Consider the following 25,169-nt stretch of genomic DNA (forward strand, 5'->3'; position numbering starts at 1 on the left):
CAGATGGGAGGATACAGGGAAACAGCACACAAGTCTAAGGGGGGTGCCCAAGGGGGTTATTTTCATCATATATTTATTACATAAATATATAGTAAAATAGACGAGCAACAATTACCATAAAAATATCTTTCTTTAAAATCCTGACCCAAAACACAACGGGGTGAAAAATCGCACGTAACAGACATACTGATTGTCAACGTGGGGCAGGAGTAGGAGCCCCCAAGTCACCCCTACTGGTCTCCCCACCCCTCCCTGGGGAAGGGGACCTACCTCCTTCCCTGTTTCTGGCCACAACCCCCCTCCCCCCACCCCAGCACCAGCTTCTCATACATTCAGTAGCGCCTCCAGGGAAGTGCCCCCTCCCCCCACCCAGGAGTTCCTGGGGCAGGAATTACTGTCCCCCTTATGGACGGTGTCTGTGTCACACGCCCTGCCCTCTCCCAGCCCTGTAGACCCGCCACCAGGGGAAGGGGTAGGGGCTCCTCCACCCCCACCCTCCCCAAGGCTGAGCAGGGAGGAGGCTGGATGAGGTATGTGTGTTCTGAGTGATGGGGGGGATACTGAGATGGAGAGGTGGGTGGTGGGCACGGGGGAGTGGTCATGGCTCTGGCACCCCCTTGTCCTGGCCTGGCCCATTCCCAGCAGTCCCTCCTCCCACCAATACTGCACCTGCTGCCCCGCCCCACCTGCCCTAGTGCCCTGGGTCAATACTGGGGGAGGCATGCTGAGCACCCACATCAAGGCCATCCCCCTCATTAGCACCGATGGCCCCCAGGAGAGGGCCCTGTCCCCCACTTCCAAAGCAGGGACTGGGACAGCTGCCTCTCTAGAGCAGGTGCGTGGCGCTCCTGAGTCCCCTGGCTCCTGCCCCACCACGTGTACTTGCTCACACATTCACGCAGAGAAACGCACACATACGCCCCACATCACCTAGAGTGAAGGGGGAGGGGTCAGAGATGGGGGGAGGGGGAGGGGATCACAGCTCATATGATTGGGGGTGGGGAGGGATTCCCAAGTGCCGGGAAGAGGCCAAGCCCCTTCAAGGCCTTTTCTCCACCATGTCCATGGCTGAGAATGGGGATGGGGGGGGCAGGGTGGAGGTGGGGATGGAAGGATGGGGGAGACAGCAGACAGGTCAGGAATTCCACTGGGCCCCTAGGGGTGGTGTACCCCCAGAGGAGGGTACGAGAGGGCTTACCCATGGGACTGGAGTAATACAGGAATCAGTACCCCAGGAGAGAGAGAGGATAGAGACAGACAAAGACAGCAGGGGCAGCCCACGAGCCCAAGGGCAGGGCAGGCACATGCACAGGTGACAGCAGATACCCTTCCAGGCCCTCCACCCCCGTCAGAACACCTGGACAGCAGGGGCAGGACATGCCCTGATGGGCAGCGTAGCATAGCCTTCCCGTGTGTGTGTGTGTGTGTGTGTGTGTGTGTGTGTGTGTGTGTCTGTGTGTGTGTGTGTGTGTGTGTAGGGGGCTGTGGCAGGCTGAGGGTCAGGGTGGGGTGGCAGGTTCCCCACTGCTTAAGACATTTTTGCCCCAATAGTGCAAAGCGCAGGAAGCCCTGGCACCCTCCCCCCTGCCCCTGCCCCATTCCCCATGGCTTCCGGGGGCATCTGTGTCCACCCATCCATCCCTGCCGACATGCAGCCCTGAGCCCAGGGCCCTCTGGTCTGCTCTGTCCCTCCCCGCCCTCCTCCCCCCACCCATGGGAGGGCTACCTCCTCCCTCCCTCTCTCCCCTGTGGAGTGGGCAGTGGGCAATCGCCAAAAGGAAGAGGAGGAGGGCAGCTCACCCAAGTGCAGACCAACAGAGCACTCCTCCCCAGGAGGGTGGGAGGTGGCTCAAGCCAAAGTCCCTGAATTAGAGAAAAGAAGAGGGGAAAGGGGTCCTAGGGGCAGAGGGGCGGCTGGCCTAAAGAGCTTCAAAGAAAAAAGGAGGAGCACCAACCACCCCCTCCCCTGGGGCCCCAACTAAGTGCCATTTGTCTAGGCACCCCCATTCTGGTGCCTGCCTGCCCAGATTCTGGGTTAGTGCATTGAGTGGGAGTGGGGAAGAAAGAGGGCAGAGGTTAGAGAGAGCCCAGAAGACAGATGGGGACAGGGTCCTAAGGGGGTGGAGGCTCTGGGAGAAGCTCACGCATACCACCCGCCCCCGGCCCCCCAGGGCAGCAGCATCTGGATTGTAGCTAATACTGCAGGTATGAGGAAGGCAGGAGGGGGAGCCACAGTTTTTCCTGTGTGGGTGCCAAGGTGTGGAAGGGGTTGGGGGACAGGGAGAGGCCCCTGGGACTGGGCACTTGAAAGGGGGGCTGTGTGGGCAGCAGGGCAGGCTGGTGAGGGGCCGGCTGGCATCCAGCGTGAGAGGTAGATGGAACTCAGCGGGCACGAGTGGCAGAGAGCAGAGGGGGCACTGGGCAGGGGGTGCCGAAGGGGCACAGAGGGAGGGGCAAGGCAAGGAGGGATGGCCAGGACCCTGTTGTGTTAACTCACAGCTCTGATCGGCAGCCCTACCCTCGGGGATGTGGTATGGGGGGCAGTTCTCTCTGATTTAGGGGGAGGAGGGGCAGCTCTCAAAGTGCTTAGGGGTGGGAGGGGGCCAGCCTCGGTTAATAACTTAATATCATCTCTCTCTCTCTCTATCAGTCGCTCACTCTTTTTTTTCTTTTTCTCTCTGTCTAGTTTTTCTTCATTTATCTTCTCCCCTTGCCTGGTTTCCAAAGTGCAGTTAGAATGACTAATTTTTAACCTCCAGTGGGGGAGGAGCCAAGCCAAGACTTTCTTTGCACCCAGGCGTCTGGGGAAGCAGAGAGGCCCTTAGCCTGGAGGGGGAACCTCGATCAAGGAACTGGGCAGGGGGGTGGGGGGGCTCTCTCTTGTATGTGTGTGTAGGGGCTGAGTAGAGGGCATCTTCCCCCACCCCACATTCCTCCATCCCCTACGGTCAAGATGGCTTGTCCCCTCTTAGTTCTCCCTCCCTTCCCCTACCTTCTTAGAGGACGGGGTCCTGGGAACTGTAGGACACGGTCCCCCAGCCTCCCACACTGTCCTTTTCATAGCAAGTTCGTGTGTTTGCCCTGTCCCAGGGCTGGAGGTTCTGAGGAGGGATGGGCAGTGCGGGGAGGGGTGTGTGGGAGCTGAATCTATCCGAGGATGAGAAGAAGGAGAGAAGAGGGGTGGGGGGCCTCCCTCAGCCCCCAGCTCTGCCCCTTCTCTCCAGGCTCCTCCCCACCAGCTCCGCACACCCTCTGGCCGCCTGAGGCTTTAGACTTCCTGATCCTCAAAGACCTCCAGGAAGAGTGGGGGGAACAGTTCGGTGGGGCACTCGACTTTCATGTGGAGGAAGCGGCTGGCGTGGCAGGCCCCGATCATGCGGAGGTCAGTCACCTTCATCAGCAGCTTGGGCCAGAAGTGCGGAATGTTGTGTTTGCGGTGGTTGACGTAGTGCTCGAACGCCAGCAGGTACGCCTCCTGACTCTTCTCGATCTTGTCCACACACAGCAGGCCCGAGCGGTCTGCAGGGGAGGAGGCGCATGAGGGTGAGTGAACGAAGGGAGGCAGAGGCAGCGGGGCTCCGGCGGGGAAAGCGAAGGGAACACAGCGCAATGCAGGCACAGGAGCAAGGGCAGGGCTGAGGAGGAGACTGGGGTGCTGGGGGTTTGGAGAGGTAAAGGGACTGAGAGGGGGAAGAGCGGGGGAAACCTGGAGACAGGGCATGACTAGGGGGGCAAAGAGAAGGTTTGGTGGGAAGAGGGGAAGAGGGGCAGAGAGAGGGGACGGAGGACAGAGGAGGGATGGGGGACAGAAGCTACCTGGCAGGTAGGGGAACAAAGGCAAATGTGGTTAACAGAGAGCAGATGGGGGTGGTGAGAGAAAGAATGGGGTGAAGATGGGACAAGGAGCAGAGGGGGCATGGGGACGCAACAGATAGGCCTGGACATCAGAACCAAGGAGGGGATGGGTGACAGAGCAGGGGTTGGGGGCAGAGAATGGGCCTGGTGACAGAGGTAAGCATGGGGGACAGAGAAAGACTGTAGGATTCAGGGAAGAGGAGAGTGACAGGCCCAGGGCCCAGCCAAGCTCTGGGCCCCTGGAAGCTTCCAAGCCCTCCCAGCCAGAAGGCAGGTACCTGTTGACATTAGCAGCACAGCCTGCAGCAGAGCCACTTCCGTATCATCCAGGTTAAAGGCAGAGAGTGACTTGCCCAGTTCAAAGATGGCGTCAGAGACCACGCCCAGGCCGCCATTCTTGAGCTGCTCCCGCTTGACGGCCATCTCCCCGCTCAGCGTCAGGGTGTCGCTCTCGGGGTCATAGCGGACAGCCGCCCGCAGGGACATGATCTCCATGCAGCACCCCTTCAGGAGGATGATCTGGTCTTCGCAAGGCAGCTGCGGAGCGGCAGGGCCACAGGAACACTCAGCATGCCCCCCAACCCCCAGCATCTCTTGTTGAGTGAACCCTGGGAGCTGTGAGGTCACCACTGGCCTCAGCCAGGACGGTGTACTCCGAACGGCTAACCCTGCTCTGGGCCACGGGCATGCCCCATGTCATTAAACCTCACAATTATGCCTCTGTTAGCTCCCGTCATTATCTCCAGCTCCACTGCAGAGGGGGAAAGTGAGGTGTGCAGTTAGGTAGCACGGCCAAGGTCACACAGCCAGTAGGAGAGCTGGGGCCCAGAGTTAGTGCTCTTTGAAATGAAAACATTCAAGCTGCTAGAGCCAGAGCGGCTATGCAGATGTGGGGTGGGGAGAAGGGCAGGGAGGGGTTGGGGAGACTGGGCACTTGGAACCTCTTAGTTCCTTAGGCATTGGTCAGGGGTGTGTGTGTGTGTGTGTGTGTGTGTTTGGAACCTCTTAGTTCCTTAGGCATTGGTCAGGGGTAGGGGTGTGTGTGTGTGTGTGTGTGTTTTAGATGTGTGTTCACTGTGTGTTGACCAGGAATTGTTCCCTGTCCAGTGAACCTCAGATGAGCATGTGCTGACGCTGGGGGATCCAGGGAGCAGCCCTAGGTTCCCCTCCAGTGTGGCACCACGACTTTTCCCATCTGCCACTCACCTCGGAGAACATGGGCAGTTTTTTGGCAAAGTCCACCACACGGGTGATGGCCGGGGTGATGATCTTGGTAAACTCGCTGAAGGCCTCTAGGTCCACCTTGTCTCCATCCGGCATGGAGACGATGGGTGACTGGCCGATGTCATCCGGCTGAAGGATGAGACCGGGGTCAGCTGGGGCTGCAGCCCCCTTTCAACCTCTCACTGAGGCTCCCTGCCCACCAGGGGGAGCTCCAAGGCAGGTTGGGGAAGTGGGGCTACCAGTACCCGGGACAGCTGTGTCCTGGGCCTGAGGCTTCTCCTTCACCTTGGGGCAGAGAACAGATCAGAGCCAGAGCTCCAAGTTGGCTAATAATAACAATGATCATAACAATAGTAGAAGTAATATCATAATAATAGAAGCTACGGTTATTGAATATTTAATAGCTAGGCACAAGGCGACTTGTTTTATATATCTCATTTAACCTTATGAGGAGGATGTTCTACTTACCACCATTTGACAGATGAGGAAACTGAGCCATAGGGCAGCTAAGTAATAAGCCCAATGTCACACGACTAGTAAGTGATAGAATCAGGATCAGAACCTAGGCAGTCTGACTCCTGACCATTATATACACACATGTGCTTGGTCTTGGAGCCTGTGCTCTTGCCAGTCTACTGTTCCACCCACTGGCACACTACCCCAGGAAGCAGACACCAGTTCTCTGCCTTCACTTGCCATATACAACCAACCATCCATCTCTACCCCAGCTGACCATTCACTTAGCACTCAGTTTTGCCTAACACAATGCCTGGCACCCATCAGGTGCCCCCAAGTCCTGTTACATACTGTCCTCACCCTCTCCTCCCAGTCACTATTGGCAGGAAAAAGAAGAGAGATGGCCCCTGCTCTCTGGAAATTCAATGAGGAAGGCCCGGCCCTGTATTCCTGGAGCCCCCAGTCAGATGGAACAGGCAGCAACCCACACGGAAGAGCATGATTCAGGATCGCCAAGTTGTAGAGAGTATGATCTTCAGATCGGATTAAACTGAGAAGGCTTCCTGAAGGAGGCAAGGCTCTGAGCTCGCTCTGCCTCCTGGGCACTTGACTGCCACCCTCCCTGAGGCCCCTTTCTCCTTACCAGGAATTTCCGCCTCTGCTTCCAGTGGCTGCCCTGGGCATTCGTGCTGCGATGGGCCTCTGTGGCAACATGGATCAGGTCCCACTCTTCGGGAGTGGGCTCTGGTCGCTGCTGCAGGGAGCGAATCATCTCCTCTTTCCGTCGCCGCTCCCGGTTCTGCTCGATCAGCTTGCGCTTGGCCACCCGCTTAGAGTCATCTAGAACCACTGTCAACGGCAAAGAGACACGATGCCCTTTGCATGGCACCCTCCACGGCCTGCTCTGAAACTACTCTTCCCAATGTACAAGTTGGGAGACTGAAGGCCAGAAAGGTGAAGTGACTTCCCACATCACCTAGATGTTGGGGGGCACAACTTGTTGTGCTCCTCAACTTCTGGATCAGGATAATCAGCTGGGACTATGTCAACTCCAATTTGAGCTGATCTGGATGACTATCATGTCCTGGGCTAAAGGGTGATGACAGCAGTGGTTACTAGAAGACCCTGCTACCCCCGATCCCTACCAGATCCAAGTTGCCTTCTCTCACCCGGAAGTGGGGTGGCTTCTCTTACAGTCAACAACACTGTGCTAGGCTGGGGTACTCAGGACTTCTTTCTGCCCAACAACTCTAAGGCCCTGGTGTGCAGAAGGGCAGGAGGGCACTGGGACCCACATGTAGGGCTCATAGAGGGATCTTCTGTTTCCTCTTCCCCCGGGGGTAAGGGCAGCAGGAACTAAATTCCACCATCAGCCTGACCCGGATTGTCACTCTGCCTTTCTAGGTGTGGGCCCTGAAGATCCCCTGCAGGAAGCAGTCATATCCGAACTCTTCCACCTGCAGCCACCTGGCTCAACCTGCCCCCCATCCCCTTACAGTCCATGGCCATGCCCACGGCGATGCACTTCTTGAAGCGACACAGCTGGCACTGGTTGCGGGTGATCTTGTCGATGACACAGCAACTGTCATATTTGCAGGAGTAGGTGGGATGGAGGTTCTTCTGGATTGTGCGGCGAAAGAAGCCCTGGGGTGGAGGGAGAGGGAGCATGGAGTGATCGGGACCTCCCCTTCTCTGACCGACCATGCAGTTCACTGGGGTGTGGGGGATGAGTGAGGGAAGCTGGCCTCCTCCTGACACCAGCAAGTCCAGGATCCCTTGGCTGGGCCAAAGGACCTTAGAAATATGTACCCTCAGCTCTTAGGCTGTGGAGGGGCAGGGGTGCATGGGTGGTGGTGGTGGCAGGGGTAAGATGAGGACCACAGTACAGAGTCATGAGCCTGGGATGGTGTCAGGTGCTAGGACACCTGAAGGAAGAGCAGCTCTGGAAGTCCAACGGATACCTCATTTTCCATCTTGCTAAACAATTCGGAAAATAAAACTACTCCTCCCTGAAACCGTCCTTATACGTGCTGTCTGCTGCTCACACAGGTGGAATTCTTGAAAGAGGGGGTGTAAAAAAAAATTCAGGAAAAGGCATTGTGTATGGATACTAGTAGCTTTAAAAGAAACTGTTTAAGTCTAGACATTGGGTTTCATCTTTGCTTTAAAGGAAAAACCTCAAGAATCAAGATGGCAGGGGCGCCTGGGTGGCTCAGTGGGTTAAAGCCTCTGCCTTCAGCTCAGGTCATGATCCCAGAGTCCTGGGATCGAGCCCCGCATTGGGCTCTCTGCTCAGCAGGGAGCCTGCTTCCTCCTCTCTCTCTCTGCCTGCCTCTCTGCCTACTTGTGATCTCTGTCAAATAAATAAATAAAATCTTAAAAAAAAAAAAAAGAAGCAAGAGGGCAAGAACAATACCAAGACCTAATACGTGCTGACCACTCACTGTGGGGCACATATAAGCCTCTTTTTTTTCTCTTTTTATTTTTTTTGATGCATCATCACATTTGATGCTGTGTCAGCCCCTTGAGGTAGGAACCCATTTTGACACTAGGAATCTGAAGTTTGGAGAGATTAAGTGATCCGCCCAAAGGGGCAGGAGAGCCAGAATGATCCGAGTGAGGTACGGGCCAAAGGTCTGAGCTCACTGATTCTGCAGGGCATTGAAATCATCTACTCCGCTTATGAAAAATACCAACTCCTGGGTCTCACTCTAGACCTGCAGCATCAGACTCTGTGGGGCGGGGCATTTCTGTCTTTCTGGAACTCAGCTGTCTGGAGAGTGAGGGTCCTTCCTCTATGTTACACCAGCTTGCATTGCCTCCAGGAACCCTGCTGTGGGACCCTAAATCCCTGGGGCTCTTGGCGAGGTTGATACTGAGAAAGAGAGGAACTTGAAGCCTTAACATATTCGTAAACACTTTTGTTTCTTGGAATGTCTTACATTTTCACGAGGTGATGATCCTGGAAAACCCTTGCAGGTTAAGATGAACAAAGTGAGACCTAATTAAGGCTCCCCAAGCCCGTGACCTTGTCCCGTCTGCCCAGGGGCAGCTGGGCATCCTCTCCTGCTCTGGGCCCCACCATGCCCCCCCCCCCCACCCAAGCACTGGTTCTCCCTCTTCTAGGTGCAGGGGAAACAACTGGGAACCTGTTTCAAGGCAGAGTCCAGAAAGGCTTCACCATGAAAAGTTCTGAATGAGTACGGTGGGAACGGGGCCCAAGGCTCAGCACTGAACTAGCACTGCCAGTGGCCCCTGGACCACATTTTGAAAAACAATGCTTGTTTCTAGTGTGCCTTTCTCTGGTAGGCTGTGAGCAGCTGGAGGGTAGAGTGCGTACTACATCCCTCATACCTGATACACCAAATGGATGGATGATAGCTGGGGTCTACTGAGAGCTTCTGACGTGCCTGGCACTGTTTTAAATACTCTATATGAATTAGCTCATTTAATTCTCCCGACAGCTCTCTGAAGTAGGTAGCAGGATTATCCCCATTTTATAGATGAAGAAACTGAGGCCCAGAGAAATTAGGTATCTTACGTATGAGTGGCAGAGCAGAGACTGTGAATGAACAAATGGATGAAAGAGAGCAATGGTGGTGCAACAGGTGGGCTTCAGGTGACATGTTTAGAGGGCTGTCCTTGCCGGGTGTGGAGGGCCTTAAGGCGGGTGAGATGGGGGCTTAGGTAGTGGGGGAGGGGCAGGAGCTGGCTGGTCCATACCTTGCAGCCCTCACAAGTGATGCAGCGGTAGTGATAACCGGTTGCCTTGTCCCCACACACGACACACTGCTCGTCTTTGTCCAGGTAACTAGGGATATACCCTGGGAGGGAGGAAGGGAGGCAGGCAGGCAGGCATGGCTTGGGCCCCCAGCAGAGAGGCTTCTACACTTTCTTCATCCCCCAGCTTTTCCTTCCTGGCCCATCCCCTAGCCCAGCCTCCTTGACGGGGTTTTGTGTCCAGGTAGAATCCTGGAGACAAATTAGAGGTCACCTTGTCCATCCCCTTCCCTAAGAATATAGAGAATCCCAGTTCTTCCAACTGCCCATTCAAGGATTTTCTCTTGCTGCATCTGAGGGGCGGGGAATGTAGGAGAAGGAGAAGCACATGTCAGCAGCTCATCTCAGGGGAATACAGTTCCTTGGCCCTTTAGCCCAGACACTGATCTGGGGGCATGGGGCGGGGGTACCTTAGGCAAGGGGGTTAGCGGAGAAGGGAAGAGGCCCATCTTGACCTGATCCATCTTCAAAGGCTGGGGCATGCCCTTATCACCCCTCTCACCTCCAGACAAGTCCATCCCATGCCCTCTAGGAGGTTCTCCCCAAGGGACACAGGAGCTGCTGGTCCACGCCCAGGCCCCGAAAGATCCCAGGGCCGGTTTGATGGGGTTGAGGGCGGGGAAAGAGGGAACACACAGCCAGGCTCACCTGACATGCTGGTTTTCAGGGAACATTGGCCGTTCTTTCTTTTTCGCTTTCCATCTGGTGACCTGGCACTGGATGGGGGCAAAGTGGGCAGAATCACAGAGCAGTCTTCGGGCAGCCCCCTCCTCATCCAATAGGTTTACATAATCCCCCAAGCCCAACTCCCTCCATCTTGTGTCCTCATCCTACCTCTACCCCTAGGTCAGCTGACAACACTGACGAGGGTCCAGCTATCTACAAGCTTTGGGGAGAGAGATAAAGGGCTTGGCTGGGACACAGGCATGTTCTAGGGCCCAAATGTGCACACACACACGCATGCTTTTGAGAACCTTAAACACCCACAATCTACAAGAAATCCACATGGTTAAGCCTTCAATACACGACACTTAATGCAAAAAGAATCTTCAGGACATGCTTAGAGCTATAGAACCTTTAGAGCACACACAGATACCTAACATAAGACCAGTGCATGTGAATAACCACACAGCCTTCAAAATAAACCTAAGCAGAGTAAATAAACACCAGAATCTCTGTATCCATGAAACTCTCAGGGCATTCTCAAGTGCATTATACGACTTCTAGATAGGCCATGCATTACACAACCCCCTGGACAGACTCCTACCAATACTACCCCTCCCCCCAGGAAACATGTTGCCTGATTTTCTGGTCATGAATAACCACAGTGATTGAAAACATATAGTGCTGAGCCACTAGAGCCTGGAACCTGGAATATGAGAGTAAGCAGACACTTCCAGCATCACCCTGTTTGTGGCCTCCATTTAGCAGAGCAACAAACCGGAGGTCCACCTGCACCTGGTGAGGCTGCACCTTGGCATCAGAGCCAGGACAAGCCCTCTGAGCCCCTCCATGCAAGGTGTTAGCACCTCTCAGCCACTGCACATATATGTCACCAGCTTCTGCCCATACGTGTTACATAACCTCAGCACACACAGGTTACATAAGCCTCTACATGCGTGCACGGATTGTATAACCTCCCACACCCACCCTGCGTGTGCCATGTTGCAGGGCTCCGCCCCCTGGAGCCTGATGCAGCTCCCAACACACTGACACAGTGACCTTGGCCAGGGTCACAGTCCCGGGCAAGTCTGAGCTGTGGGACCCCTGGGGATTACTCCTGTCTGATTTCTACAACCACTGGAGACTCAGATCTCCCTCCTCCCACCAGCAGGAGTGGGTATGGGAGAACTCCAAGCCGTCTAGCACCCCCCCACCTCCCGTTGAGCTGGCGGTTTTCAGCAGTGACGACTCACAGACTCTGGGTGCAGTTCCAGGGACAGCCACAAGGTGGCGCAGGGACTTGGGGGAGGGGAGGATGATGAGGAGGGCCTGAAGCTCTGGGGGACCAGGAACCTGCATTCCTGCTTCTCTCTGAATTAGGAGCAAACTCACCTAGACTCACAGAAGTCTGGGTAGGGAGGGTACAGAAGGCTGCAAGTGAGAGCCATGCAGTGACAGGCCAGATCTTTTTCAGAGCCCCCCTGGGTTTGGGGAGGGCTTTGAGGAGGGATACCTGGGGTGCCCTACCCAAGTGCCAGCTTCATCCACTTCCTCCATCCCTCTGGGGACCTCGACTTGAGCCCCAGGGCTTTGCCTGGCCGAGCTTCTGACCTCTTGGCTCAAGATCTGGTCTCCAAGGCAACAGCCACACTCCTCCCCAGAGCACCCCTACCCCCACCTTCTTCCCTGGCCATAGGCACAGGCTGTACCCAGCTCTTGGGGCTTCATGCCAACTGGGACAGAGCTCTGTGCCACTTGGGGCCAATGGGGGAAGCAGAGACCCTCTGGGCTCCTCAAGAGCCACACAGCTCCCAGGTAACACATCCCTAGTTGTGTATGCAGGGCTGAGTCCTCCTCCACGTGTGAGTAAACCCTTCAGAGCTGGCATTCACTTCCACTTCCTGGGAGGAGCACCACGGCAGTGCCCGCTCTTGCTCATGAACAAGGAAGAGCTTGTGGGGCTCCCAAAAGGTTCCGAATATAAGCATGGGCTGGGACCAACAGTCACCGGTGCGTGTGCCCTAAATGTCATGTCCCAGGCACCATAGCTTCTGGGCCACACACTGGTCTGGTAGGCAGAGGGGGAAAATGGCAAGACTGCCTGCCTTCCACATGCTCAAGTGAGGAGGGCTGAGGGACGCTGGGAGGGCATGCCAGGTTTCCCAGCACTGTCAAGAGACGAGCCACGTGCCTGCCGCCTGTAATTGGTCTTTGTCACCTCCCCCCTCCAAAACGGACATCTCTCAATCCAAGTGCCTAATTCCCTGTCACATGTGGCCATGACCTCATCTCCTGGGCAAAGGTAGGTGGCAGGCTTGCTGGTTTCATGCTCATCCCTCCAGAGGTGCTCAAATGGCCCAAGCTCAGCTCTCATTTGCCCAGCCAGATGATGAGCCAAGTGATGAGCACGTCGTGCCCAGGAATTGGCACAACCCAGCTGCCGGACCCATTACCTGTTCTCCTCTGGGTCTGACCCACACTCCACCTTGCTTGGCTTCTGTTCCATTCACTTCAATTCCATCCAGGATGCCCTCCAGCACGCCAAGAGACTGGGGTGGGCACAACGGCCCCCCCGGCACACCCACAGGCCACCCACCCCCTGCCACCCAGGTCCTAGGGCACAGCACCCATGGTGCCCGCCTCAGCACTTGGCCTTTCACACCATGCCCTGTGCCCCAAGGGGGGCGGGCGGTGAGAGTGGCCAGGGAGTGGCAGGTGGTAGGGCTGAGGGCAAGCTGGGTCCGAGGCGGGACTGGGGGAGGGTGTCTTGGACTGGGAGAGTAGCTTTAGAGTCTTGTCCTGTCCAGAAGTCCCTGCAAAGACAGGAGAGAGGTGGGGATAAGGCAGCGCTGTGGTGGGAGTGCACAGATAGGATTCCTTTGGTGGCAATAGTTTGGGTTCTTGGGGGCTTCTAACAAGATGGTGGCGGGCATGGAGGGCAAGCATGGAGAGGGGATTAGCACAACCCGTCAGATCAACAGATGCATCAGGCAAGACTGGAGCCCCCGACCTGGAAAGGTCTGGAGGAAAAGAATGAGGAAATCATGTACCAGGTAATGAGTGTCAAGCCTGACATTCAGTTAAGGGTCTGGCCCTTGATAAGTATCCATTAATCGTTGGCTGTTGTTACTAGACCTCTAGCAGAGTTTTTGTAAGATGCATTGGTATTATAGGGCAAGAGGGGACCCAAAATGAGCAGTTTCCAGCACACACGTGAGAGGTACCTGAGAAGGAAGGGTGGGGCGTGGGGGCAGCATGCAGGGCTCCAGAATGCCCACCTGAGTGCCTTCATGGAGACAGGTGCTAGAAACAGTGGGGAGCCGGCCTCCCCACTGCTGCTGACCAGATTATGACTCCCCAGTCCCAGCCCTTCCCCCCACCCCGGGGTGGAGGGGGGACTCCAGAACTTCCTGTATAAGGTCCCAAATCACAGTTCCCAGTCTGAGGGCCAGACTTCCCAGTTGGTTTGGCTGGGCTGCCACCCACTGGGACAGCAAGGGAAAGGGAAAAGGAAACTACCATGCCACCTGAATGAATAACTGAAGCGTGCATCAGAACCCCAGAGATGAAGATCCAGGCTCCCACAGCTGGATCGCTCATTTCCATTCACACAGCTAGCAAGCTGGTGGCTCAGGGAGTAGACCCTCATGGCCTGTCTCGGAGGCCAGCCTTGGCCCCCTCGCTGCGGTCCAGGATAGTGTCAGCCCGGGCCCACCCTCCCCTCCCCGCTGCCCCTCTGACCACAGGCTACAGACCGGAGGCGGATGGTTGGCACACACTGGCAGGTGTGGGCCTGGGAGAGGGGGACAAAGGGTGATGTTCCCCACACGCAGCCTCCATCATGTGGCTGCTGTACCAGAGACCTCGCCCCTGGGCCCCCTGCCCTACCCCCAGGAACTGATAAGGAACCAGGGTGGGAGCGGAGACAGAGATAAGTCAGGTCATTGGGCAGGGCAGGGCGACAGGACAGGGCCTCTGCATCCAGGCGAGCCCCCACCATGAGGAACCTGGCGGGAGTGCAGGAAGGTGGCCCGCGGTGCCCCTGCTGCCCCCTTAGACCAGGACTGGGTACTGGGGGCTGGACAAGAGACTGGGGTTGGTGGGGGGGGCAATGAGTGGGGAGCCTTAGCCCAGGGAGCCGTCAAGAAAGTAGGTCAAGTTTTTCTTGGCTTGTGAAGAAATTCCTGTTATAAATTTATAATGGCGTAGCCAGCCCTAAGGGGTGGAGGTAGGGGGAGGAGAGGGAGTGGGTGGGGATGCCCAGGGCCTGGGCACTGGGGCCTGCCGCTCTTAGCCAGGGCACTGAGGGGTAGGGGCCAGGGAAGTCGTGGGGGTTGGGCTGGACAATCGAGGGCTATTTTCTGTTGCCTCTGTTTCCATGTCTATCTGCACCCAGAGAGGCTTCCTTTGGTCCGTCTGTCTATATCTGAGTGTCTCTGTCTCTCTGGGTCTGGGTGTCTCCCTGTCTCCCCCCAGAGGCTGTGCCTCGGTGCTTGGCACACCCTGGCCGCGGTGCTGCCCCCGCCTGTCTCCTGCCCACCTGGCACACTGCCACCACTTGTTTACAGAAGCTGGAAAAATCCACTCGCCAGCCGGAGGCCCAAGTGCCCCCAGGGATGGGAGGAGGCGAGCACAGGAGTGGGCATGCTGAGAGAGGGGCAGCCCTGGGGAGTGGGCCCTGGGGGCAGGCAAAGAGGGCCGGGGTACAGGGGCACGGCTATGAGCCACTGGGGGCCGGGCCAGGCAGGGCACACCAGCAGCACCCACATGGCCGGGCAGCTCCTGCCCCAGGGCCATCGCCCTAGAGGACCCCCTCCTCCCGCACCCTGCTGCTGCCAGTTGCTACAGGGCACACCTGGGGGAGCGCCAACCTAAGCCACCATGTTTATTTTCCCTTCCCCCTCCCCGGCCGGGCCTTAACTCCAAATGTGTCTGGGCACTGCCAAGGGCTTGCACATGCCTGCTGGGGGGAGGGGCGTGCTCCCTCTCTGCCCCACCTCTGTGCCCAGCTGAATGGCGCCCGGGTGCCCGTTGGTGCAACCAGGCTCCCCTGACCCCTGGCAATGGGCAGAGGAGCCAGGTGCTGCCCTCATGCTCGGGGCACCCTCATGCGGCACCAAGCAAGAGCTTGGAGACCCCAGGGGACCCTTGGTCTCTAGGGCCCTACCTGAGCCTCTGAGGCCACACAGAGCAAGTGGAAGGCCCAGCACCCAGGAAGGTGTAGATCCTGTGAGCCTATGTTAGGGGTGGGCAGGAGAAGGGCAGTGGGGGAGGGGGGAAGGTGAGGTAGGGATGCCCACCCCAAAGGGCAGCCTTTCTGCCCACTTCCTGGAGTCCAGCTTACTTCCCCAAGCTCCCTCCTGGTGCATGCCCGCAGGGGTGCAGGCTCAGCCTGAAGGAGGAGAGGTGGAGCTACGGGGTTCTGAGACTAGACTGGACAGCGGGATGGCAAGACCCACCTGTCGGGTGGACTGGCCACCCACTCCCTCTTTGTCAGATAAGAGCTGTTGGGTGGCAGTATGGGCAAGGTGCCCACAGAGGGAGAAGCATTTCATTAAGCTTAAGTGCTTCTGCGACTGGGCGGGGGGAGGACAGAGACAAGAAGCCAATGCGGCATCCGTGGGCACTATGCCAGGTTCCCACTGCTGGACTGCCCCACTCCGCTGTCCTGCAGGCCCAAGGGGACTTTCGGCCCTCAGAATCTAGCCCCAAATTCTACACACACTACTCTGAGTGTCTGCTCTTGGCTTTTGGCCCCATCTGTCTGGGGCCCCTGGACTTTGTCCTTAATGCTCTAAAGAAAGCCCAGCCCTCCTCCTTGCCAACCACAGAGGAAAAGACACACACTTATAGAGGGGGCCTGAGAAAAGTGGAGAAAGAGGAGGAGGAGGAGAGGGGCAGAAGGGATGGTGGAGGAAGAGGGGGAGAAAGATGAGGAGGGGTAAGAACAAAGAGATGGGCAGGGATTGGGGGGGGTAGAGCTGGGATGACAATGAAGTAGAGGAAAAGGCAGCCAGGAGATGGGGGATGGGGGACAGAAGGGGTGAGGTAGGGAGGAGAGACAAATGAAGGAGAGGGGAGACAAAGAGAGAAAGGTAACAAAGAAAGATGGGTGGGGGGTGCTTCACGCCCCGCCTAAGTCCCACCCCATGGAGGCTGGGGGAGGGGGAGCAGAAATGGTTTCCACGGTGACAGCTGGTTCTTGGTGGCCTGGCATGTGGGCTATTAATAGTGCTGTGGGTAGGTTCACGCCTCCCTTTCCCCTTCCCCTTTGCTTGATGCTGGGGGGGGGGGATCCCCCCCCATAACCTGGCTATAAGGCCCTGGCTCCATACCACGGGCACCAACAAGGGTGATGCTGGGGGGCCCGGGTGTACACTGCAGCCCAAATATACACAGGGGCACACACATGCAAACAGGCATCTGTGTGCACACTGGCACCAGGGCCCACGTGTACTCCCACGGGTGGCCGCAAACACCAACAGCCCCTGGGAGCCTGGTGAGAGTGAAGGCTACAGCACAACACCGGCCTTGAGGGGTAGGTCCCCTGCTCTGGGCCAGGACCTCCTTCTCCTTTCCCAGGTCACCCCATTCTATTCTCAGGTAGGGACTGAGTAGGACGGCCCCACCCAACTCACTGTTATCCTGGTGCCAGCAAAGAAGAGAGTGAAGGCGGGAAGGAAGGTACTATTTGGCAGGTATGAGATGGCAGAGGAATACACAGACGCAGCACCAGCTTGGCAAGCAGGAGGGAGAAGAGGGAGGCAGCACTGCTTGGTGGGCTCTCACAGGGCCCCCAATGAGATGGGATTCTGGAACTTAAGGGCAGTGACCCTGAGGTCTGATCTCCTGGCTCACCAAGGGGCCTTGGAGGCTAGAGGATGGGAGATGGGGGTGGGGGATATGACATGGGGGCGAATGGTTACTTAAACAAAAGATCCTCTCCCCCCAAAGAATATAACAGGAAACTCTCCCCTGCAGATCAGAGACAGAAAGACATAAACAGCAGCCTTGACTTGGGCCAGATGCCCAGTATTAACATCAAAGACTGGAAAAACCGTGCATCCCACCCCCCCAACCCCATAACCTTAACCACCTGCTGCTCTCCTCTCCCTCTTCCCATCCCAGGACAGCTCCAATCACCATCAAGGTGGGTGTCCAGGTCCAAAGGTCAGCTCCATCCCCCACGCCCATACCCACGCCCAAGACCTCAGCCCCTTCCCTGCCAACCCACAGAACTTCTTGCCTCTGCCCCAGTTCCCCTCAGAAACGGAAGGAGGAGATCCAAGTAGCCAAGTAGGCAGCTAGGAGCACCCCCAAGCTGGGCATGGCCCATTTTCCCCACCCTCCCCCCAGCAGCCAGCCGGGGCAGGGTAATCGGAGCTGGGAGCTAGGGCAGCTGAACGCTGGAGGCATGAATGTCACGGGGCCAAGGCACTCGCTGCAGATGGCACCATGGGCACAGGGCTTGGGGTCCTCCCTTCCCTGCTCCCTTCTTCCCAGGAGACCAGAGAAAGGAGTTGTCTGCAAGCCTAGGGGAGCATCGCGGAGGAGGGAAGGGAATGGTAGAGGCAAAAAGAAAGGCAGGGATGTTTCTCCCAGGCACCCCAGGGACGCAGGAGTTAGCCCCCACCCAAGCCGAACTGGCAGAGGCAGAGAGAGGGGGCGGGGAGAGGGAGAGAGAGGGAGGGAGAGTGGAAGAGAGAGAGAGAGAGGGAGGAGGGAGGGAGTGGGAGGGAGGAAAGGAGAGGGGGAGAGAGACAGCGCGAGTGCTAGAGAAGAGCGAGAGGGGGAGGGAGGGAATGGGGAGAGAGAGATTGAAAATTCTGTGTGTGTGTGTGTGTGTGTGTGTGTGAGTGAGAGAGAGTGAGAGAGAGAGAGAGAGAGAGAGAGAGTACGTGTGCGCGCGATAGAGACAGCAGGCGAGGGCGAGAGAGAACGCGAGGAAGCGCGCGCGTGTGCGCGCGCGCGCTCGAGCAAGTAAATGCAGCTGAGTCTCCGGCACACACACGGACACGTGCAGACACACACACTCACCCCGCATGCGCAGAGCCGCTGGCTGCCGGTGCCAGGTTCCAGCAGATATTCAGAGCCCTCCCCAGCCCACACATGCATAAAACACGCACACATGGATGCGCGCACAACACACCCACTCACTGATGTGTACAAAAATGCCGATAGCCACCAATAGCCGATAGCCTCGCTCCGTGTTCCCTATCCCCCGCCCACGCGCCTGGGTAAAAGAGAAAATGAAACAGCTCAGAAACAGGCTCTGGGAGTCAAGATCTTGTCTCTTCCTTAGAAGAGGAAGACAGGAGGAGGAAGGGGAGGTGGGCTGGGGCTGCTCTTTGCCACTGCTGGGGGTGAGGCTGTGCCTTTGCCCCTAACCTTTAACTCTAGTCCCTAGTCCCCAGACTAAGGGCTCATCCTCAAAGCAGGGGAGCAACCATAGCATTTCCTGGGCACCAGAAAGTTCCACCTTGCTTTCCTTGTCTACCCAGAGGACTTCTGACCCCTCCCTCTGGACCACCTCATACAAAGGCATACAAGGAGGTCCCCTTTGTTACCCCAACCTTGGCCTGCCAGGGAGAAGAGCAGACAACTCTGAATGCCTGAAAATCATATTGCAAACCCCCCCCCCCGCATCAGCACACACCAGCCCCAGACGCCTCTGAGAGAGATGGGGAACGGTCTCTGGTTCCAGAGGGACATGTGGATCCCCACCCTGGAGCATGCCAGGCCCTAGAAGAACAGGAGGATCCACAGGCATTGCTTATCAAGCCTGGCTGCGACCCGGATTGAACACACGTGTCAGGCCACATTATGTTATTTACTCTCAACTCAGAGTGAGGTGGGTATCACTGTCTCCAGATGAGGAAAACCCAGGCCAAGATCAGCAACCAGTGAATGGCAAAAACCCAGTCTCTAGCTCCCAGCCAGTGCTCTTTCCACTATAGGCATGCTTGCCTCCCACCTCAAGAGGCACAATTTCCCTTTGCAACCGGGAGACCTCCAGTTAAGACTAGCTTCCCACTCCCAAGGCTCCCCAGTGGCCCACCACAGGCCATCCCTCCACTGTCCTTGCTGCACCTTGAAGGGGAGGGGCTGAAGAAAAGGGATTTGGGGGAGAGAGGAGTCTTACCACCAGACTCACAGGGTTAGAGAGGCAACCCAGGAGAGACCCTGGCCCTCAAGGTGCCACACCCACCCATTGGTCCTTACTCAGTGCCCTTCACACCGCCACTCCCCCTCAGTGCAGGGATGGGGAATTTGTTATCTGTCGGCCACGATTAGGTCCTGGGTGACCGACTGATGGTAGGCGTCTGGGATGCTGGGTCCCTGGCACACAGGTAGGGTGCTGTACTCTACAGGGCAAAAGGCAGGAGGGTTCCAGGTTGCAAAAACTTGTAGGGAGAGGGATATGACAGGAAGGGTGAGGAGGCTGGAGATTAGGGACTCACTGTCTTCCCCAACCCCCATCCCATTCCTGGGACATCTGGAGATCCAATTCTCCACCCAGCTTCTCCAAGAAATCCAGAGGACCCCAGGCCCACAGGCTTCCTCTGTGTAACAGCTAACATATTCGGTGCTTCTTATGCAGGAAGCCCTTGTAAAAGCAGTTTATATATTCTAACTCCTCTAATCCTCAAAAAACTGAATGAGATATTCTCATCCTCAATTTATTGATAAGGCAAGGGAGAGGTTAAATCGATTGCCCAGTGTTATACAAGCAGCAAGTGGCAGAGTTGGGATTCAAACCCAGGTACTACAGCTCAAAAAAAAAAAAAAAATCCCTCCTCTTAACCATGAGAGTGTATTATCTGCTAAAAGAATCATACCTTGTTCTTTGACCCAACTATGTCTCCCCTGTCACTGAGCCCCAACTTCCCCTCTATAGCAGCCTATGTATTATCTAGGGGAGAATCAGTACCAAATGCCTCCTCATCCAAACAAGTCATGGCTAACGGGGAGCATGAGAAATGCTGGATGCCCCCCTGGGCTCTGGGCCCCCTGCCCCCACTACCCCCTGCTCAAATTCCCACTCTGAGCTGGAGCCTACACTCAGGAGACAGGGCCTCACTCAGCCTCCCACATAATCTGGGCAGCTGTACCTCCAGAACCCAGCTCTGGAGGCTTGGGCAGAGGGCACAGCTGTTGGGCATCTCTGAGGTGGACCTCAGCTGCCAGGGGTGTGGAGAAAGGCCATTGTGAGTTCTGCCGCTGACCCTGCTCAGGGGCGCCCTGCCAACTCCTGCTACTGCCCATGGGGGCGACTATTTTCCAGTGGGTCAGTGTGGTGGGGAGGCTCCTTGCGGGCTTGCTTAGGAGCTAGCTGGCTGTAGCCTGTAGACCCGGGGCTTCTACCCAGCTGGTGTGCCACCCCAAGAGGTCAGCATGAGTGGTCGCCTGACCGCCCCCCCCCCCGTCCCTTCCCCCATTCTCAGGCCCCCAAAACTTGCTGCTGCAGCTGAGCGGATGTCCTGAGCAGCCAGCTGAGCCCCCCACCCCTCCCACCCCAACCTCTTGTTGACCCCAGAGGCAGGGCAGGCAGACCACGGGGCGGGGTGTGAGTATTAACAACTGGAAAAGTATGAAGCTCATTACTGCCAGTTCCCAGCTCTGAGAAAGGAGGCTGTGGCAGAGACTGGAGACAAGAGCAGGGGTAGACAGGGGCAGCGGCCCTGGGGGAGAGTTCCAGACTGTCAGAGAAACGAGGAGAGAGACAATCAGACACAGCAAGACAGAGCAAAAGGGAGACAGCGTTAGAGAGAAATTCCAAGTCAAAAATACACATCACTCACCCAGACACTCACCAGCATACGGCCTCCTGAGGAAGGCTTCCAAGTTTAGACAGGAGGGCAGAGGTGGGAAAAGGGGCCAGACTCATGGTGGGAGGCAGGAACTCCTCTGGGAGGGGGCAAGTCAATGGCCCCCAGGAAAGGTTCAGACAAACGACCCTGGCAGGAGCACCTAGATCCCGCATTTGCTTTCAAGGTGGCTAGAGGGGCCCCTCCCCAGGAGCTGGCTCTCCTCAACTCCCCACCCCCACCCCCCAGCAGCTAGCATAATCTCAGCTGCTGGAAGTAACTGGACATTGCTTCAGCCCCATGACTCGGCCCTCTGGAACCCCCCTGCCCCTGCTCTCTTTGCTCTTGTTTCTCTGTCCCTCCAAAAAAAAAGAAAGAAAAGAAAGAAAAAGAAGGCTGAGCCTAGAGGAAGACAGGAGGAAGCTTGAGAGAAAAAAAATCTACAACTGTGTGTGCATCTAGGGGTGCGCCTGACTGTACAGCCACAATGTGCACATCTGGGGATGTCTGGACACAGCTGTTGGCGTGGACCTGTGACTGCATGGACCTGAGCCTTGTGAATGCCTTCTGTACCTGAGTCCCTGGGACTGTGTGCAAATGAGTACACCTGTGTCTGGAGTTCACAGTCAATCAATTAACATTTACAGGGCACTTCCCGTGCTAGGCTCTGGGTGGGATCCAGAGCTCTTGGAGTGATTCTCCCAGGTCTCAAGGAGCTCACCATCAAGGAGGGGGGCGGGGGATGACAAGCCGATAGAGACTGAGAGACTGAGTATATTATCATGAATGCATGTTTTGCACCACTATGCAGGAAAGTCTTTTCACGGAGATGAATTTGATTTTCCTCAGAGTAGAGATTTTGTTGTACACAGAACCTTGGAGATCCACAGTATGAGTCCAGGAAAATACTTGTTGCTAAGTTGTGTATACATGTGTTGATGTGTAACTGCGTTTGCATTTGACTGAGTGACAGTCACTGTCAAGGCAGGCAATGATGCCTGTATGACTGGGCTCATGCTAGCACGTGTGTGCCTGTGAGTGACAGGGTCTTTTGTAATGTGCAACTGTGTGCAATTGCTCTGTGTTCATGCATGCGTTCGATAGTGACTTTTTCTGTGTGGGTGACAGCGACTCCTCCTTGCCCGTGTGTGACAGCATCTCCGTGTGACCCTGTGCGTGGGTATGTGCATGGATTGGTCTCCTCGCTCTTGGTCTCCCGTGGGTGTGTCCCACCCCTTTGAGTTCCCCGGTGCAGCGGCAGCCTGCCTCTTCCCTTGTCCCCATGTGGGTGTGTCCAGCAGCTCCTGTCCTTGAGTCTGCCTGGGTGTCCCTGGGTGTGCATGGACGTGGCTGTATGTGGTGGAATATCTCTGTCTGCATGTCACATTTGCTTCCCCTCCCTCATCAGGGACAACAGCCCCCTTCATCTCTTCCCCTTCCTGGGGCCAGAGCCAGCATTGAGGGGCAGGCTCCTATCCCACCAGCTTTCCTTCTGCGACCTCCACCCCTGTAAATGGTGGCCCTCTCCATTGGCCTTATCATCCCTGCCCCCCGCTGCAGGCCTTTCTTTCACACCGGACAAGGGAGGGCCCCAGGCACTGAAGGGGCACCAGAGACACGTTGCAAAGGGAGGGAAACAAGGGGGGGCACACCACACAGGTCCCTTCCTCCCTCTCTTCCCCAACCGCACCAGCTTGCAACTCTCTGGATCATCTAGGGACCCTCACATACACTCCCCGCTACACACACACACACTCCCTCCCCTCCAAGCCGCGTTTTTTGCAATTAGGAGTGTTGCAACCAGAGAGCCATGCTCAATTGGGAGGCGGGTGGAATGGTGGGGGGAGACTTCCCTCTCCCCGGGCCAGTGCAAGCCCACCCCCCCACCCCACTCATACAACCCTCCGCAGCTGGAGGCGGCTTTGCAAAGGCCACTCGGCCTCGGCCTCTGCCTCGGAGGCTAGGGCTGGGGGGTGCGGGGGGGGCAGGCCTCCGGCGCACCGTAAACAAACCGCGGCGGGCGGGGGAGCTCCGGCGGCCGGCAGCGGGGCCGGGCCCGGGAGTGCGCAGCAGACGGGCCGGACAGAGGCCGGGCGGGCCCTCGAGGGGGAAGCCTGGACGCCATCTCTGCTGGTGAACCCCGGGGCCCACCGACCTCCTAGCAACACCTCCCTTCCCCAGGGCGTAAGTTGCGAGCTCCCGGACTGTGACAGGGTGACCGGGCAGCCGGGGAAAGCCGAGGCTGGCAGCGGGTACCCCCGGGCGCCCCCCAGCCCGCCAGGGAGCTGGACCCAGAGTCCCACGGCTTTGCATAATCAATCGCGAGGCATTTGCATATTAATGCCCCCTCGCTCCCTCCCCCTTACCTCGGCGTGGCGCGCTGAACGGGGCTGGGCAGCGACGCGGGGTCTCAGCGCCCCGTGCCGGGGGCGTCCATGGGGGGCCGGTGGGGCCCGGGCCGCCCGCCTCCAGCGCCCGGGTGTGAGTGCGAGTGAGCGCGGGGGGGGGCGGGGGGCGAGTGTGGCGGCCCCGCGGCTCCTCCGGCAGAGGCGGCGGCCGCTCTTGGCTCCTCCCTCCCCCGCCCCGCTCCGGCTGGGGCTCGGGCTCGGCGCGCCCGGCCGGCTCGCGGCTGCTCCCTGCAGGCCGCCTTACCGCCGCCGCCGCCGCCGCCGGCCCCCGCCCCCCGCCCCCCGCCGCGCCCCGGGACCCCTGCCAGCAGCCCGGCCGCCCCTCGGCCGCCGCTGCCCCCGCCCCGCTCGCCCGCCCGCCCCACTCCAGGCGCCGCCGGCAGGAGGGGTGCTCGGTGATATATTTTAAAAAGATAGCTTTGGCTTGCTGGAAGAATTGGAGGTTTTGGGGTTTGCACCATGGGGATGGAGAAGGGAGTATCAACGGGTCGTCTGTGCCTTATAAATCGGCGAGAAAGTCTAAATACCAAACCCTAAGGAGCTTTAGCATTTGTTTCAGAGTTCGGGGCCCTTCTTCGCCAGTAACTCACTGTGTGACCTTGAGCAAATCACCACCGCTCTCGGGGACAGAGCTTCCTCAACCTTAAAACGTGAGGGTTGGGCAAGTGACCTCTGGGGTCCTTTTTACCTCCATCAACCCACGTTCTTAATCCCTTTGGAAGGTTTACTCCCCTTACCTCCCTTCCCCTCTCATTTCTAACATTATTACCTGATCCACTGCCTCCTCTTTCAAATGTCACCCTCTTCCAATGTAGGCTTTCTAGTCACTCTCATCAGTTATTTCCTCAACAATCTGGTCCCTTTGGAGAGCTGGGGAGGGGTCAAAGCTTGCTCCTACCTCCTCACCTCTCACTTTGCAGTGGTGATATTTCCTCCTGTGTTTGCCCCCACCAAATGGTACTGGGCCCAGTCTCTGGAGGAGGGCAGGCTGCATAAAAATGGATCTCCTTCCCCAAAGGAGAGGCCCTGCCAGCCCCACCCGCCATGTACACACACACACACACACACACACACACACACACACCTGCATTCATGGACATAAAACCATCTCAGTGACGCCAGAGCCCCTTTCATCTCAGGATCTCCCAGCGCCAGGCAGAACCCTAATTACCCCAGCACCCCCCTGGCCCCGCCGGTTCCCCCACTGTCATTAGCCCAGTTTTACCAGCGGGGGCCACAGCCTTTCCTTGGCTCCCAGGGCGGGGCCCTGTCTCCAAAGTCTGCTCTTGGGGTGGTTGTGTGTGTGTGTGTGTGTGTGTGTGTGTCTGTGTTAAGGGGAACTGCTCTACCAATTGCCTGGTTTATACTGGACAGAATCCCTTGTTATGTGTGGGGTTCTAAGTCTGTCTGAGTAGGGCTGCCCTTGCTCATGTCCTTCTCAAGCTCTTGGATCCTCATCTCTGTTGGAGACACTTCTCTTGGGGTGGGGGGGTGGAGCACCATTGGGGTCTGCAACACACAGGGGAGGGGAAGGTGCCTCTCTTGGGACCCCTGGGAATCATGGGGATGACAAGGGTGGCTGGGATGAAACCTGCAGGCTGCAGAGTGGGTGGTGATGAGGGGTATGCAGTGGGAGAAGGGAGCCTGCAGTGCTCAGTGGCAGCTGCACTGGGGATTTGAGTCTACCGTGTGCAGAGTCAGCATGCAGTCCGTGAACCTGTGGGTTCAGCCTGGGCTTGCAGTGGACACGCAACAGCAGCAGTGTGGGGCGGAAGGCTGCATCGTGGAGAGTCAGGACGGTGTGCAGTGCTAGGTGCACTGAGGCTGGCTGGCTGCCAGTCAATGCTCCGTCTCGGTGATCACGTTTGTCTGATAACCCCGGGGGAGCAAGACTGTGATGTGCAGTGCTTAGGGTGCGTGCTCTACTCTGGATAGGAATAGTCTCTTGGGATGGCACTGCCCAGGGAATTGAGCT

At 57.3% G+C, this 25,169-nt stretch overlaps 2 protein-coding genes across 2 annotated transcripts in view; one reads left to right on the plus strand and one right to left on the minus strand.

The window, feature by feature from the left end:
- Nucleotides 1-56: 56 nt before the first annotated feature.
- On the minus strand, nt 57-23,368 carry THRA (thyroid hormone receptor alpha). Its single transcript, XM_047709284.1, has 9 exons — nt 23,153-23,368; nt 12,432-12,791; nt 9,964-10,031; nt 9,259-9,359; nt 7,032-7,179; nt 6,179-6,384; nt 5,062-5,208; nt 4,134-4,392; nt 57-3,519 (listed from the first exon to the last, which is right to left on the minus strand). Exons 2-9 carry the CDS (start codon nt 12,482-12,484, stop codon nt 3,269-3,271), a joined length of 1,233 nt encoding a protein of 410 aa, XP_047565240.1. The 5' UTR covers nt 12,485-12,791; nt 23,153-23,368; the 3' UTR covers nt 57-3,268.
- Nucleotides 22,823-25,169, plus strand: part of MED24 (mediator complex subunit 24) — a 34,498-nt gene continuing 32,151 nt past the window's right edge. Inside the window, exon 1 of the mRNA XM_047709279.1 lies at nt 22,823-22,970. The gene's annotated coding sequence lies outside the window, so the exon portion shown is untranslated. The remainder of the gene's footprint in view (nt 22,971-25,169) is intronic.

Source organism: Lutra lutra, chromosome 16 (assembly GCF_902655055.1).
Source record: "Lutra lutra chromosome 16, mLutLut1.2, whole genome shotgun sequence".
Lineage (NCBI taxonomy): Eukaryota > Metazoa > Chordata > Mammalia > Carnivora > Mustelidae > Lutra > Lutra lutra.

Excerpts from the sequence above, each read along its gene's own strand:
- THRA (XM_047709284.1), bottom strand. The coding sequence starts at position 12,484 with ATGGAACAGAAGCCAAGCAAGGTGGAGTGTGGGTCAGACCCAGAGGAG. Across the intron at positions 9,360-9,963 it reads CCTGAAAACCAGCATGTCAG|GGTATATCCCTAGTTACCTG; the intron begins GTGAGCCTGGCT and ends CCTCCCTCCCAG. Across the intron at positions 7,180-9,258 it reads TCACTTGTGAGGGCTGCAAG|GGCTTCTTTCGCCGCACAAT; the intron begins GTATGGACCAGC and ends CCTCCACCCCAG.